Source organism: Phlebotomus argentipes, unplaced genomic scaffold (genome assembly GCF_947086385.1).
Source record: "Phlebotomus argentipes unplaced genomic scaffold, Phlebotomus argentipes genome assembly scaffold_18, whole genome shotgun sequence".
Lineage (NCBI taxonomy): Eukaryota > Metazoa > Arthropoda > Insecta > Diptera > Psychodidae > Phlebotomus > Phlebotomus argentipes.
The window spans coordinates 14,188,174-14,202,783 of record NW_026776177.1 but is presented as its reverse complement, the minus strand read 5'-3'; the positions used below and the strand labels follow the sequence as shown (position 1 = coordinate 14,202,783).

Genomic DNA, 14,610 nt, shown 5'->3' with positions numbered 1-14,610 from the left:
GCGGTTATGTGCAAACAAAGTTTTTCCCTCCCTCAATTTTCGTCACTTTTTTATTACTCTCGCACAGTTTCTTTCTATATACTAAAAGGCACTGAATGTATTCAAGTGGAGCTGTTTGTGTACTATTTGTAGCTCTGCTTGAGGTATTCGTCAGCCGTGTTGCGCCACAACTCGTCGGCGGTCTTTTCAGACCACAGCAATTGCAAGAGTTCCCAGCCATTTTTCTGCGACGTGAGAATATATTCATTTTCCGGATCCAGAGTGTGAGTATATATGCCCAGAACGAGACTCTGGCACAGGCGAGCGGCCACACACACCTTAAAAGGGGTACATCCTTGAGTATAGAGTGAATTTCCTAGATAACAATCGTCTTACCCGCAAAACATTGAATTCGTGCTGAGGAACAAGCCTGACGGATTCATAGCCGGCCAAGAAGAATCCTCCGGTCTCTAGCTTTCCCGTTTGCAGCATCATGTATGCCATCGCGATTGCCAACTCAAAGACATAGAGGGTGTAGCAAGAGTCCCCAAAGTCGAGAATTCCACTCACCGCGTACTCCTTATTCTCCGTCGACGAGCAGTGGTTGACCAGAAAGTTGTGCTCATTGAAGTCTCCGTGAATGACTCCCTTCTCAAACTTGTCGAAGTTTGCCATGACCGTCTTCTTGAACTCTGCAATCACTTCTTCGACAATCTCTTGCTTGGAAATGTCTTTGAGGGCATAGGCAAATTCCTCCAGTTTCGACACGTTTTCCAACATCCAGAGCGACTTGTGGGTCTTGTAGGCGTCGTGAGTGAAGTTCTTGATGGCACGATCGAATTTGGCCACGAAGACGCCCGCTTGGTAGAAGAGATTGTTGGTCGGAGTGACGTCCTTGAAGATCTTCCCCGGGATGTACTCCAGGAGTCGTACAATGTGCTTTGTGGAGCCAAGAAGCTCTGTTGAGTAGTATTTGCCGTAAACGTTCATGATTGGCTTTGGGCATGTGATGTTCTGCTGCGCCAGGAAGAGCATCATCTTGGTTTGAGCATCGATGAAGCCTGGCTTGTGGGAGTCCAGAGCGTTGAGGACTTTGAGGATGTACCCATGATTGGAGTGATTGGCGATGATGGGGTTCTTGATGTTCCTGCAACGGGGCAACTGAGATCATACCCTTGTTTGCCGCGCTATCTGAAATCTTCACCTGTCTTCGTTGATGAAGAAATTGCGATCATCGTAAGAAATGAGCTCGCTTATCTCCAGCACAGTGATCCCGTATAATCTCTCGGCGAGTTTCTCAACCTCCTTCTCACTGATTGTGGGTTTGATTTTCGTACCTGGCTTTAGAATCTCACTCTCGCCAATCGCCTCGCCGCTCGGCTCTTGGCGCTTGTCCGCTGAACTAATCTCCAGCAATTCCATTGCGTGAATACTGATGCTGTCAGCGAAGTGGCAGGAAAGACGAATGTCTCAATCCTACAAATTGATTCGATTAGGCATGAATTTACTCCAATTGACCATAATATACTTAGCGTAGTTGTTAACAAATTGCTTCTTGAACTGGATTTTTACACCGAGTCACCTCACTTTGTCACTGGCGAGAAGAAGACTGTCGCGACAACGAAACTGAAGACGTTCGCCCAGTGTAATGATAACTTTTTATCTGCACTCTGTTGTCGTCTTATCGATAAAAAGCAAATTTCTCCGTGACAGAAATAAATCCACCAGATAACGAGCCGTGGAGCTAATATGAGCCACCAAAGCCAAGCATGTGATTGCTGGTTTATTCCCAAATCGCACTCTCTCTCTCTCTCTGTACATGTATCATTTCACACGAATTCCTCCTCCTGATCGCGCCTCTCCTGGCCATCCAAGTGCTCATCCATCTCGCCACAGTTCATTCGCTGGAGCAGGGACTTGAGCAGATGATTGTTTAGCACGTCGGTCTGCGTCCGCTCGCGAGTCTCCACCTCCTCGCCATTCACCGTGTTTGTGCTGGAGTTCTCCGATATCGCGGCATTGTCATCCCTATCGCACTCGCTCTTCGGCTTCTCCGTGCTCTCAAAAACACCGGGCATTCTGCCGATAGTTTATTCGCCTGGTTAGCGATGATGTTTCCAAACAAATCCCGTGCAAATGAAAACACACTTGAGGCACAATTTGACAGTAGATTTTCCAGGGAAGGCGAACATTTGGGGCGCTCTCGGGGTTGGCATGCCTGGAATTCAAAAACGCGAATGTTTTTGTCCAGAACTTGCTTCCACGTGACACAATAGATGCCACATTTGGCCAGACAAAGCGTTTATATTGATAACTTTTTATCTAATCTGAAGAATTGAGGAATCATGGTTCTCGTAAGAAATTACCCAAACGCTAAATTCAGTGTTTTTCCGCTAAATTGTTTACACAGTTGGCAATCGTGTAGTGTGTAATTATCGCATTTTGTTCTGTCACATCGCGAGCAATATTTTGAAAAAATAATATCATACGAAATAGTTGTAGGAAAATATTTTGCGATAAGAGTTTGAACAAGGGGAAGATATCAGAGCGAGAAGAGTCGTTTATCATAGTTGTGAAGATATGACAAATTGAATAAATACGCGTTTGAGTGGCTTAAAGAGAATAAATGATTTGTTGACCTTTCACCTCAATTTACCATTCAAAAGAGGTTCTTTTGAGCTATCATTCATTCACTCAATTTGTATAGTGTGAAAAATGGCTCTCAAGGGTGTGAAAGTGCTTGAATTTGTGGGATTGGCTCCAGCGCCCTTCTGTGGCATGATCTTATCGGATTTTGGGGCAACGATTACACGAATTGATAAGGTATGATCACACATATTGTTCTCCTATGATGAGATGATTTATCGTTTGATTCTTCGTCAGACACCGCAAAATTCCTTGGACACACTGAAGAATGGGAAGCGCAACATTGCCCTGAACCTCAAGCACCAGGAAGGGAGGAATATTGTCAGGGATCTGTGCAAGAAATCAGATGTTCTTATTGAGCCATATCGGCCGGGAATCATGGAGAAACTCGGACTTGGACCGGATATTTTAATGAAAGACAATCCGAGATTAATCTACGCTCGACTCACGGGATTTGGCCAAAGTGGTCCGTTGGCACAACGAGCTGGGCATGACATCAACTATGTGGCCATGTCGGGAGTTCTCTCCTTCCTGGGCCGGAAGAGCGAGAAACCAACGGCTCCAATAAATCTCTTGGCTGACTTTGCTGGCGGAGGACTTTTGTGCGCATTTGGGATCTTGGCGGCGCTTCTAGCGAGGCAAAACACAGGAAGAGGCCAAATTGTGGACACGTCAATGGTCGAGGGAGCTGCCTATGTCGCCAGCTTCCTCACGCGATCACAGACATTGCCGATCTGGGGAAAGGATCGTGGCGAGAACATGCTGGACACAGGAGCCTTCTTCTACGACACGTATGAGACGAAGGATGGAAAGTTCATGTCCGTGGGATGTCTGGAGCATCAGTTCTTCGAGACAATGGTGAAGACGCTGGGATTGGAGGGAAAGTTGACGCAGTTTGACGATAACGAGAAGGGAAGGAAGATTCTTGAGGAGACTTTCAGAGGCAGAACTCAGAAGGAATGGAGTGAGATGTTTGAAAAGACTGATTCATGTGTATTTCCAGTTTTGCACTGGACCGAAGCGCCAGATCATGCACATAACAAAGTCAGGGGAGCTTTTGTGAATAAAAACGACACCGAGGAAGTTATTGTGCCAAATCCTGCGCCTAAACTTTCCGATACACCAGGATTATCTAGTGTACTTAGTGATTCGAAGGATGAATGGCAGAACATTCAGGAAATCTTGGGCGAAATCGATTATGATGTCGAAAAGATGAAGCTTTTAGTGGAAAATGGTGTTGTTTTGACGACGAAAAAGGGAAAATTGTGAAGGAAAACCTTTTATAAAAACTTGTGATGGGAAATATATATTTTATCTACTCTGCATTTCAATGTCTTCCTTAATAGTTTTAATAGTTTCTTTAGTATTCTCTTCCTTCAGCAAGTTACTCTTCATCATTCTCGTTAGAATGTGATTGATCCTGTCCAAGTCGAAAGCCAAATGATTATCACCGAATGTAAATTCATCGAAACAGCGACTCTTGTCAAGAGATTTCTGCGCAATCTTCCCAAGCAGACCAACAAAGTCCTGAATATTCATTCCATAGCTGGCTTTCAACAGAACTTGACAATGCTCATCGAAATTCTCCATATCTCTGCAATCCTCAATCTCCTTCTCAACCAGCTTCAGATTGCTTTCGAGAGCTTCCCAAATTGAATCAATTTGCGTACCATTGAACCAGTTGTGATTGACAGAAATTGTATCTTCGAGATTGAGCACTTGATGGAACCATCCAGTTGGGACGAAGATCGCCTCTCCTGGATTTTGCCTCACCACGAAGTGTTTTACTCCATTTTCCTCAAGTTTGTCTGTTGAAATAGTAAAGGGAAGATTTCCCAGCTTATCCTTTAGCTTCTCTTCTTCTCCGGGCGGCAGAAATATCCACTGTTTCTGGCCGACAATGTTAGTTGACCAGCTGAAGGATGAGAACACATCACAGTGGAAGGATGTCCATGTGCCCTTCGGTCCCATGTAGACAAATTTGTAGTCATCCTTCCCTTCGTCACAGAGCACTTCGTTCAGCCAGTCCGAAGCAAAGAACTTGGGCGTGGTGTAAAAATCATATTGAGGCCTTTCTTTCCGCAAATGCCAATCTTTAAGATACAAGAGACTCTCTTTTTGCTCATTTTCCCAGTAATTGAGGAAGTCATGGAACTCCATGTCCACCTTTTCGTGAGAATTGAAGTATTGCTTTGAGCAATTTGCAACAGGAACTGAAATGTTCGGTATTTCTTCCCTTAATTGATGAAAATTTATTTTCATCGAGTCACTCTTCGTCCACTTGTTGCAATTCCAGCCATCAGATGCAGAGCCTATGATTACTGGAATATTCTTCAGCATGTAATCACTGAAGAATTCATTATAGCTGATATCGTTATGATGAAATTTGGCCAGAGATGTGATGTTTGAGTAATCCGTAGAATCTGCAGTGCAGTTAAGAATGGTTTTGCAATTTGCAATTTCAAGCATGATTAAATCTTGCGTTTCCTGAAAGTAAAGTGGAAAAACTTTTAAACATAAGAGTTCTTTTAAGATTTTAAATTTTTCTCCAACCGTTTGGGAACACTTTCTCACACACTGTTTCTAACAGTGTGAGTCAGCTGTCAAGTGCTTTTTGTGCAACTTTTTGGACATTCGGCAAAACAAATTGCGACGGAATGAAAAGTCAGTGTGCAATTTTTACCTGCAAATTTAGTGTCTTGTAGGTGGGCAGAAGCTATCGAGATGTCCACAAAAGTTGTAGCCACGGCTACAGTCCGTGCCATCAATCGCAAATTGACTCCAACCAGGGCAGCTCTGGTTTTGGTGAGTACTTTTCTCACGCTGTTTGTGGCGATTTTGTTTTATTTTGACTCTCTGCTTGCAGACTCCTGCTGCTGTCAACAGGATCAAGAGGCTCCTGGAAGGGAAGAGTGAATACGTAAGTCGAGGAAGGTGTTAAAGAGGGAATTTGCTGGTAAATCCGCGAACTGATTGCAGGTTGGACTGAAGGTCGGCGTGAAGCAGAGAGGATGCAATGGACTTTCCTACACGCTGGATTATGCTAAAGCAAAGGATAAATTGGACGAGGAGGTAGTGCAAGACGGTGTCCGGGTGATTATAGACAAGAAGGCGCAGTTGTCACTCCTTGGTTTGTAGGAAATGTGAGGAATTTCGAGCAAATCACTGATGATTTACCTTTCACAGGAACTGAGATGGATTTCGTGGAGAACAAGCTCTCGGCGGAGTTCGTTTTCAATAATCCCAACATCAAGGGCACCTGCGGATGCGGCGAGTCCTTTAGTATGTAGAAATAGTAGTTTGGGCAATCTCAGAAGTAGATTATATCTTGTGTAGAGCGTGATAATAAATTATTTTGAGAACTCTTGCGCAAATACATCTTCATCGGGCAACCCCAGAAGTGTCAGAGGAGGAAAAATAGTGCAAAATTTGGGTGGACTCGCGAAGTCGAATGAAAGCGAGAGCAAAGAAAGGGGACAAGCAAAACAAACACGTACAATTTCACCATAGAATGAGCCTGTGAGACCCTGTGGAGTTGTTGATAGTGTGAAGAGAGATTTGGGGATTGTGAATTGTGTGCAGAAGCAATCAGCGAGGATGGATTCCCAAGGAACGTCCTTCAGTGGTGAGTTTTCTGCGAAGAAGGGCGGATTTCCGTGTTTCTAACACTCCTCTTCCGGGACCTCTTCTCTTCCTCGTGGCAGAAAATGAGATGCTGAAGGCGCTGTACGACTTCCAGGCCATCTATCCCAAGACCATCAGCTTCGACGAGGGCGAGTACTTTATCCTCCATCAGACGAGCGCCAGGCAGAGGAACTGGTGGCAAGTCGTGAGCATGAAGGGAAACATTGGATTTGTGCCATCGAATTATGTAATGAAACTCAAGGTAAATGCACTCGTGGACCGGCTGAGCCTCCGCTGTGCCCTTGTGGACTGATTGGAAGTGTCGAGGTCGCTGCAATGGAAAAATGGGGGTGGGACGGAATTTTTAATGTGACCTTCACCTATATCGCCGAATTTGCGTCACTCTTTCAGGTGGAGCCGGAGTTCTTGGTGGGCTTCCTCGATTCCAGCATCGAATCCCTGAAATTGTCCACGGACGAGGAGGTGAATGGCATCATAAATCGCATGGAGCTGATCCAGCGGCTGGAGGAGAGGAAGAAGCGAGCATTTCTGGCGCTCAAGAAGAGTCCGGAAGTGAATAATCACCTTCCGGGAGAATCCACACACAGCAGCGTGATGATGCAGAAAGTGGAGAGACACGACGCAAAGAGTGCCATCACGAAGAAGAGCCTCTCGAGTCCGGCGGTGGGTGTTCAGCCACCGCCGCAGCCAATCCAGGAGAGTCCCAGCTTGGGCGTCCTCGCGGCCAAGCTAGACGATGTGAGCATCTCGGAGCCCTCTGAAACCACCCATACAACGACGAGTGACAGTGAGATCACGACCATTTCCAAGGGCGAGGAGAACTCGCAGAAGATCGTGAGTCCGCCTAGTGCGTTCAACAATCGCAACGCTACGGTGCCGACGCACAACGGCGGCCCGGAGGACGCACAGAACCACCTGGACGATGTGGATGTGGACAAGAGAGGCTTCAGCGAAGTTAACAGGATCACCTCGGACGATGTCTACCTGATTGTTGACTCCATTCGACTCAACACTAATCTCAGTCACACTGACTCGTGCATCGCCCTGCGCACGGTTCTGACGGAAGTGGGCACTTTGCTGCCCCACATAGCGCCCCAATTGGAGACAGTTGCGTCTCATCTGAACTCCGAACCTCTCGTGGCGCCGGACAATCTTCTGGGCGACACACACGATTCCAGGCGACTCCGCGCGATCTTCGCTGACTTGGCGGACTGCAAGAATGACTCGGAACAGAGGAGTTGGATGCTGTTCGAGGACGAAGACGAGATCATCCAGTACTTGACTGTCCTCAATGGCATTCTGGTGAGTGAGAAATGCCTTTTAGAAATTCCTTCTGGATGCACTTTTAGTGTTAAATCCAAATCAACTGTTGTGCTGTGTTTTCAGAAAAATGCCGACCCCAAGATTTGCTGCTACGAGATGTCGTGTGATCACTACCAAAGCATTATAAACTTAGTCCAATACTACCAAATGGAGACCAGATGGACGATCAGGAGACTCTTGCTGGACGCTTTCAAAGCCATCTGCCAGCTCGACTACACAGCCGTTGACGTCCTGCTGGGATCTGTGCTGCCGACGGAGCTGATTCAGGACATGACTTCCAATTCCTCGAATGTGGAGCGCCTCAAGGAATTGGCGATGATGATGACAATGATCTTTTCCATCGGCCTGAAGATGCCAGTGACGCACGAGGAGCACTTCGGGAAGGACTTTCTTCTGTTTGTGCTCAACATCATTGAGTGCCCGCCGGCGACGGACATAAATGAAATCCTGCCGGATGTCATGATCAACCTTGTGTTGTCCTTCAATCTGCAATTCGACCACTTTGCCAACAGTGTTGTCCTCGATGCATTTCGCGAGATGCGATCGGCCAAGACGTTCACGGAGAAGCTCCTGATGCTGATCAACAGGGAAACTGATCCCGTGAGGATGCTGAAGCACACAACGCCTTTCGTCAATTCAGTCCTGAAGATGATTGTCGATCTGTTTGGTGCTCCAGAGACGGCGTCGCTGTTCTACTCGAATGACAACAAAGTGCTGATCGATATTCTCGTGCGGCAGCTGTCGGACTTGAGTCCGGAGGATCCTGTGAGTACTTATGCCAGTGACAAAAGGGATATTCAGCGGAATAACGAGATTGTGGTTTTTGCAGTTGAGACGATGGTATTTGGAGTTGTGTCGCAGAATCCTGAGGAACACCGATTATCCGGATCACACGCATCGCAAGCAGGATCTGATGAAGATCTTCACGCGCATCTTCTGTGAGGAGGCCGAATCGAGCCTCAAAGATCAACAGCTAGTCCGTGAAATTGCCAATGAATTCCCACAAATATTTAAGGCTTAAGAATGAGAGTTTGATGTGGAGTAGTATTACAGATGTTCTGCATGATCACAGATTCTCTGTCGTGCCAATTGAGTTAAGATCTCTAAATCACGTACACTTTTGACCTCTCTATCTCCTCTATATAGCGAATATGCAATAGCTCGCATGTGACTCACAAGGAAGTCTAATGTTAGAGGATCTTCCAAGGAAAAAAAAGGCTCTTTTACCCATTTGCACAAAAACAGTCATAAATGGTGCCATTTGAAAAGTAATTACCTTAACAGAAAATATAATGCAGATTTACTAGCATAATTGCCGTTTGAAGTAGATAATATAAAATGTAGAGAGAAGAATATGAAAAGCATATATTTAAAATCATATTGTCGTTCTCTAAATAAACTTTATTAATTGTTATTGCATTATCGACAAAGTAATTTGAAGGAAGAAAAATTGTATATCATTCCAAAAAAATTAAGAGAAATTAACAGAAAGTCCATCGTGTTACTTTCCCTCTCGTCTGAAATAGATTATAATTGTTATTAAGAAGAAACTTAACAAATTCATGTCGGTCTACAAGATATTTACAAGAACAGAAAAATACCTATATAATATTTCAAACACATTTTTAGGAGTTTTAAATAATGTTTAGACTTAAAATACAGGATTTGACAGTCTTTCATGCACTTTTGGGCTCGAAGAATGGCATTTAAGTATTTTTGTTAGAAAACTCTCAATTCCTGAATGAAAAATTATACCTTTCTATGAATGTAACTAAAATACAGATTGGTTGCAATGTATGCATTCCCAGTATATATTTTCCCCTTGAAAATCAAACGGAGTTTACATTTCTCGGACTGTCCGCTTAAGATGCTATAGCGCTGTGTAATAATTTTTTGAGAAACGCTCTTTTAGCATATTTTCCCCTTGAAAATAAATCCGCCAGATTTGAATTGCTCCGACGATAACTTCACTCCACTCGCAGATGTCAATTCGCTGTCACTCAATTTTCCGAGCAGAAACGCGTGTTGTGCATTTGGAAATATAACATCAAATATCGCCTAAAATATGGTGAGTCTGGGGCTGAAAATGATTTTCAGAAGATCTTTGAGGTGGAAATAAACATAAATGCATATTGGTTTTGGGTTTAAGTGAGGAAATTCCGCCGTAGAGGCGTTTGAAAATTTGTTCACGTGAGTCTTCCAGAACGTTCGTTCCCGGCTAAAGCGGTTTCATTGTGTTTCCAGGAAGTGGCTCTGAATCCGGTTCGCATCCTGCGGAATGACGCCCAGGAGGAGAAGGGAGAGATCGCCAGGTTGTCGTCCTTCGTGGGAGCCATCGCTATCGGGGATCTGGTGAAGAGTACGCTGGGCCCCAAGGGAATGGACAAGATCTTGGTGTCGCACGGACGCAACGCGGGAGAAGTGGTGGTGACCAACGATGGCGCCACAATCCTCAAGTCTGTCGGAGTGGACAATCCTGCGGCGAAGATCCTGGTGGACATGTCGAAGGTGCAGGACGACGAGGTGGGCGATGGCACGACATCCGTGACTGTTTTGGCAGCGGAGTTGCTGCGCGAGGCCGAGAAGATGGTGGAGTGCAAACTGCATCCGCAGACCATCATAGCCGGCTGGAGGCAAGCTGTGGATGTGGCCCGTGAGGCCCTGACGTCCGTGGCGCAGGACAACTCTGCTGATGCGGAGAAGTTCCGCGAGGATCTCATGAACATCGCCAGGACGACGCTGAGCTCAAAGATCCTGTCGCAGCACAAGGAGCACTTCGCCAAGCTGGCTGTGGACGCGGTGCTGCGTCTTCGCGGGTCTGGAGAGTTGAATGCCATCCAGATTATCAAGAAGCAGGGCGGCACACTGGAGGACAGTTTCCTGGAGGAGGGCTTCTTGCTGGACAAGAAGCCTGGCGTGCACCAGCCGAAGCGCGTGGAGAACGCCACAATTCTGATCGCCAACACTCCCATGGACACGGACAAGATCAAGGTGTTCGGATCGCAGGTGAAAGTGGACTCAATGGCAAAGATTGCCGATCTGGAGGCGGCCGAGAAGGAGAAGATGAAGGACAAGGTGAACAAGATCCTCGCCCACAACTGCAATGTCTTCATCAACCGTCAGTTGATCTACAACTACCCAGAGCAGTTGTTCGCCGACGCCGGCGTCATGGCGATCGAGCACGCGGACTTTGATGGGATTGAGCGACTCGCTCTGGTCACGGGCGGTGAGATTGTGTCCACATTCGATCACCCCGAGCTCGTGAAGTTCGGCCACTGCAAGGTGATCGAGCAGGTGATGATCGGAGAAGACACGCTGCTGCGCTTCAGCGGCGTGAAGCTGGGCGAGGCGTGCTCCATTGTCATCCGTGGCGCCACGCAGCAGATCATCGACGAGGCCGATCGCTCCCTGCACGACGCCCTCTGCGTCTTGGCCGCCACGGTGCGCGAGTCCAAGACAGTCTACGGCGGAGGCTGCAGCGAGGCCCTCATGGCGGGCGCCGTGCAAGCCAAAGCGGCCGCCACGCCGGGAAAAGAGGCGATCGCCATGGAGGCCTTCGCGAAGGCCCTTCTGCAGTTGCCCACGATCATCGCCGACAACGCTGGCTACGATTCCGCCCAACTGGTGAGCGAGCTGCGCGCCGCTCACGCCCAGCAGAGCCACACGACGGGTCTGGACATGGAGCGAGGAAAGATCGGGTGCATGAAGGAGCTTGGCATCACTGAATCGTACGTGGTGAAGCGCCAAGTGCTCATGTCGGCGGCTGAGGCGGCCGAGATGATCCTCAGAGTGGACAACATCATCAAGTGCGCGCCCCGAAGGCGCGTGCCCGATCGTGGCTTCTGCTAAACTGATCTTCACACACTCCACTTCGCTTAAGAGTGTCCAATTCTTATCCATTTGTCTCACACTTTGTATTAATCCTCCTTTTTTGCGATAATAAATAACTCACCAGTGATTTGATGACTTTTCTTTATGATTGCTGTAAAATTATGCCTTTATAAATTAGAATTTACATGGGTTGAGGGTTGCGTCGCAAATCACTGAGTTGCTCTGTGTACTCCATATAAATGCGCTGCCACTTTGTCTGCAATTTCAGACTCTCCAGGATCAAGTCCAAGAGTGTCAGCTTGCTGATGCCCTGGAAAAGCCACAGTGAAATTAGTAAAATGCCTCCAAACTTGTAGCAGCTTCACTCACCAAAATATCAGCATTGGTGGAATGTGCAGATCCTAGGAGATCATCGAGTGTCAGTCTCAGTCTTTGCTCAGTGCCATAGTTGGCCAGATGGAATCCCAATGCGGAGTACCAGTACTTGAGCTCCGCCGGCGATTGGATGCTCTCGCACAGTTGAATCTGATTCTCAATGAACGTTAGCTGGCTCACGTTCTCCCACGTCGCCGCCGTGACGTTCACGAAGTTATTGGACGCCGGCAGGAGTGAGTGAGCCGCCCCTTGGACAGCCATGATGGGATATGTGCGGAAGTTCTTCTGCACAGCGTTCGCGGGCGGTTTGTACTTGATCAAGTTGCGCTGATTGAGAGTGTCCTTGGAGTTCAACACCAGCCAACTCTCCAGATCCTTTGAGAATGTGAAGGCACATCCATTCGACATCAGCACAAACGGCGTTCCCTTCTCTGTCACGTTCAGCATCTTCACACTCCCGCCGCGCAGGAGATCTGTGCAGCTCGTGGACACAATCACCTTCTGCTCCTCTATATTCCACACGCGCACCAGTCCGCACTCCGACACGACTCCCCCGAGTTCTCCCGAGAAGTTCTGCAATAGAAGAGGATTAAGAAAGTGAAGGGAAATAGAGTGAAGGCTACTCACAAATGCACTCTGGACAATTGCTGTCGGCATATTGATGATGGGCAGTGTTAGGATTCCAGTCCGCGCATTAATGAAGCGCACAGTTCCGTCTGAACAACACACAATCACGCACTTCGTGCAGGCGCTGCAATTCACCACGGAACTGCCCAGGAAGATCTCCCAGGCAGTTTTCGTGGGCGTGGCAATTGGGCAGCAGAAGACGCGCGAAAGCATGCCAAAGGGTGATTTCACACCCGCGTTGGCCACTTGTATTCGCAAATCACTCACTGTGCGCACGAAATTCCCCGAAATCACCTCCGGGCGACCGGCTGTGAGGGTTCGCGGAATGTTCGTGACCTCGGGTTTGGCGGTGATCTGCACAGGAAGCGGCTCGCCACGCGGCATGTCTAGAGAGGCAGTCTTTGCTGGCGGCACAATACTCTTCGTGAGACGCGAATCGAGTTGCTCAACCTTCTGGCCCTCCGACAATGCCTCCGGCTTGTCCGCCACCTTCTCGATCACAATTGAACTCGTGCTACGCGAGCTGCTGTTGAGCTCTACCGGAGTATCATTGGCCTCCTGACTCATTGGGATGAACATGGGTGTGATGCGTCTCTTGCCATCAGCCGTCCTCGTTTCGATTTGCTTGTGGATCGCCTGCTTCGATTGCGTGGACACGCCAGAGAAGTTTACGTTCTGCTCTTGCTTCTCCGGCTGGCTGTTGGACACGTTGTTCTGCTGGTTGGGAACACTGCTCAGATTCTGCGCCCCTTCCAGAGTGGCAATAAAGGCGGGCTGTTTCGGCTTCTCCCGCACGATGGCATCAAGGAGTTCGGCATTCTCCACAATCATGTCCTTCTCCGACTGAGCATTCATGTCACTCGCACTCTTGCCATACATTCGCTGGTACAGAGAATTCTTGTCCTCCTCCGACAGCGGAGTGCCCAGCTCACTGTCGCTGAACTGCAGACACGCCACCGTGCCATCTCCACTGCACGCCATCAACACATATCCATCTGCGCTCCACGACAGATCGAGGATGCTGTCTTGGAAGAGGTCGTGGATCACGAGCAGAGGCCTCTGCAGCGCTGTCATCCACACCGACAGCGCGTGATCTCGTGAGCCCACAGCCAAGCAGCAATACTGCTGAGTTTTGTTGGTCTTGGGCGCCGTACGCATCATGATTGAGTTGTGAAAGCGCACGCAAGTCACCGCTTTCCGGTGCCCCACGAAGTCCTTGTCGCACTTCCAGCCCTCGCGCTCGATGATCTGCGCCGTGGGGCCCCCGCCATTCATGGCGTGCGCCGACACGAGGTACTGGCCATCCGGTGACCAGGAGAGCCGCAGGATGTGCGTCGTGCCTCCGCACTCCTGAAAGGGCTCTGTGATGGTCGTTTGGCACGTCCAGTCCGCCGTCTTCCAGATCTTGATGCTCCTGTCATCACTCTGGGAGGCGATGAACTTGCCCACGGGATCCCAGGCCACTCCCTTCACCAGGCCAGTGTGTCCCTTGAGAATGGCCACAATTGACGGCACGGCGAACACGTCCCAGATGATGATCGTGTTGTCCACACTGCAACTGCTGAGCCACCGATCCTGCGGCGACCATGCCATGTCCAGAATATCGCCGGCGTGGCCACGAAGCGTCGTGACACACCGCCAATTCTCAGCACTCTTCGTGAATCCCCCACTGCCGAACACGCCGCCCGTTCCCTTGGCCTTCTTCCACACCATCACTGTCTTGTCATCGCCTCCGGACGCCAGACACTGCCCGCTGAGACTCCAGCGCACCGAGTTCACGCAGGCCAGGTGATTGTCCATCTGACAGAGGATCTTTGGCACAGATTTGTCCATCTCCGCCTTCTCATCAATGACCGGGGCCAGATTCCACACAACCACTCGACCAGAGTCATTTCCTTGGCCCCCGGTGGCGAACTTCGTGCCGTCGGGGTGAATATCGAGGGAAAAGATGGGCTTGTCTGCGGCGGAAAAATGGGTTGAGGTTAATCGGCATTTCAGTGGTTTTCCAACCCAAAATGCACTCACCATCGTGATGCACCCAATCTGGCTTGAGAAGCTTCATCAAAGGAGGGGTTCTTGCTTTAAAGTAACTATTCACGTGCACTGGAAATACGTATAAAAGAGATTTTCCCTGAGGGTTGTATGATCTCGCCGGAACAAAACATCGACTGACAATCCGGGTCG

General features: G+C 48.5%; 8 protein-coding genes across 8 annotated transcripts; 4 read left to right on the top strand and 4 right to left on the bottom strand.

Moving 5' to 3' along the window:
• Positions 1–29: 29 nt before the first annotated feature.
• LOC132259565 (hydroxylysine kinase) lies at positions 30–1,630 on the bottom strand. Its single transcript, XM_059757254.1, has 4 exons — positions 1,508–1,630; positions 1,184–1,455; positions 376–1,126; positions 30–317 (listed from the first exon to the last, which is right to left on the bottom strand). The coding sequence occupies exons 2-4, from the start codon at positions 1,399–1,401 to the stop codon at positions 123–125; spliced, it is 1,164 nt and encodes a 387-aa protein (XP_059613237.1). The 5' UTR covers positions 1,402–1,455; positions 1,508–1,630; the 3' UTR covers positions 30–122.
• Positions 1,631–1,729: 99 nt separating this feature from the next.
• Positions 1,730–2,172, bottom strand: LOC132259568 (uncharacterized). The gene has a single exon (XM_059757257.1). It carries the CDS (start codon positions 2,055–2,057, stop codon positions 1,809–1,811), a length of 249 nt encoding a protein of 82 aa, XP_059613240.1. The 5' UTR covers positions 2,058–2,172; the 3' UTR covers positions 1,730–1,808.
• Positions 2,173–2,384: 212 nt separating this feature from the next.
• LOC132259567 (alpha-methylacyl-CoA racemase) lies at positions 2,385–3,944 on the top strand. The gene is made up of 2 exons (XM_059757256.1): positions 2,385–2,802; positions 2,863–3,944. The coding sequence occupies exons 1-2, from the start codon at positions 2,695–2,697 to the stop codon at positions 3,892–3,894; spliced, it is 1,140 nt and encodes a 379-aa protein (XP_059613239.1). The 5' UTR covers positions 2,385–2,694; the 3' UTR covers positions 3,895–3,944.
• Positions 3,937–5,094, bottom strand: LOC132259218 (2-oxoglutarate and iron-dependent oxygenase JMJD4 homolog). The gene has a single exon (XM_059756773.1). It carries the CDS (start codon positions 5,092–5,094, stop codon positions 3,937–3,939), a length of 1,158 nt encoding a protein of 385 aa, XP_059612756.1.
• A 125-nt stretch (positions 5,095–5,219) lies between these two features.
• Positions 5,220–5,945, top strand: LOC132260721 (iron-sulfur cluster assembly 1 homolog, mitochondrial). Its single transcript, XM_059759028.1, has 4 exons — positions 5,220–5,430; positions 5,492–5,545; positions 5,605–5,755; positions 5,812–5,945. The coding sequence occupies exons 1-4, from the start codon at positions 5,350–5,352 to the stop codon at positions 5,913–5,915; spliced, it is 390 nt and encodes a 129-aa protein (XP_059615011.1). The 5' UTR covers positions 5,220–5,349; the 3' UTR covers positions 5,916–5,945.
• A 151-nt stretch (positions 5,946–6,096) lies between these two features.
• LOC132260718 (NCK-interacting protein with SH3 domain) lies at positions 6,097–9,456 on the top strand. The gene is made up of 5 exons (XM_059759024.1): positions 6,097–6,250; positions 6,330–6,511; positions 6,661–7,572; positions 7,657–8,358; positions 8,423–9,456. The coding sequence occupies exons 1-5, from the start codon at positions 6,223–6,225 to the stop codon at positions 8,612–8,614; spliced, it is 2,016 nt and encodes a 671-aa protein (XP_059615007.1). The 5' UTR covers positions 6,097–6,222; the 3' UTR covers positions 8,615–9,456.
• Positions 9,457–9,546: 90 nt separating this feature from the next.
• Positions 9,547–11,551, top strand: LOC132260719 (T-complex protein 1 subunit beta). The gene is made up of 2 exons (XM_059759025.1): positions 9,547–9,661; positions 9,838–11,551. Exons 1-2 carry the CDS (start codon positions 9,659–9,661, stop codon positions 11,440–11,442), a joined length of 1,608 nt encoding a protein of 535 aa, XP_059615008.1. The 5' UTR covers positions 9,547–9,658; the 3' UTR covers positions 11,443–11,551.
• A 49-nt stretch (positions 11,552–11,600) lies between these two features.
• Positions 11,601–14,593, bottom strand: LOC132260717 (protein HIRA homolog). Its single transcript, XM_059759023.1, has 4 exons — positions 14,452–14,593; positions 12,427–14,384; positions 11,794–12,372; positions 11,601–11,734 (listed from the first exon to the last, which is right to left on the bottom strand). The coding sequence occupies exons 1-4, from the start codon at positions 14,486–14,488 to the stop codon at positions 11,606–11,608; spliced, it is 2,703 nt and encodes a 900-aa protein (XP_059615006.1). The 5' UTR covers positions 14,489–14,593; the 3' UTR covers positions 11,601–11,605.
• Between the last annotated feature and the right edge of the window lie 17 nt (positions 14,594–14,610).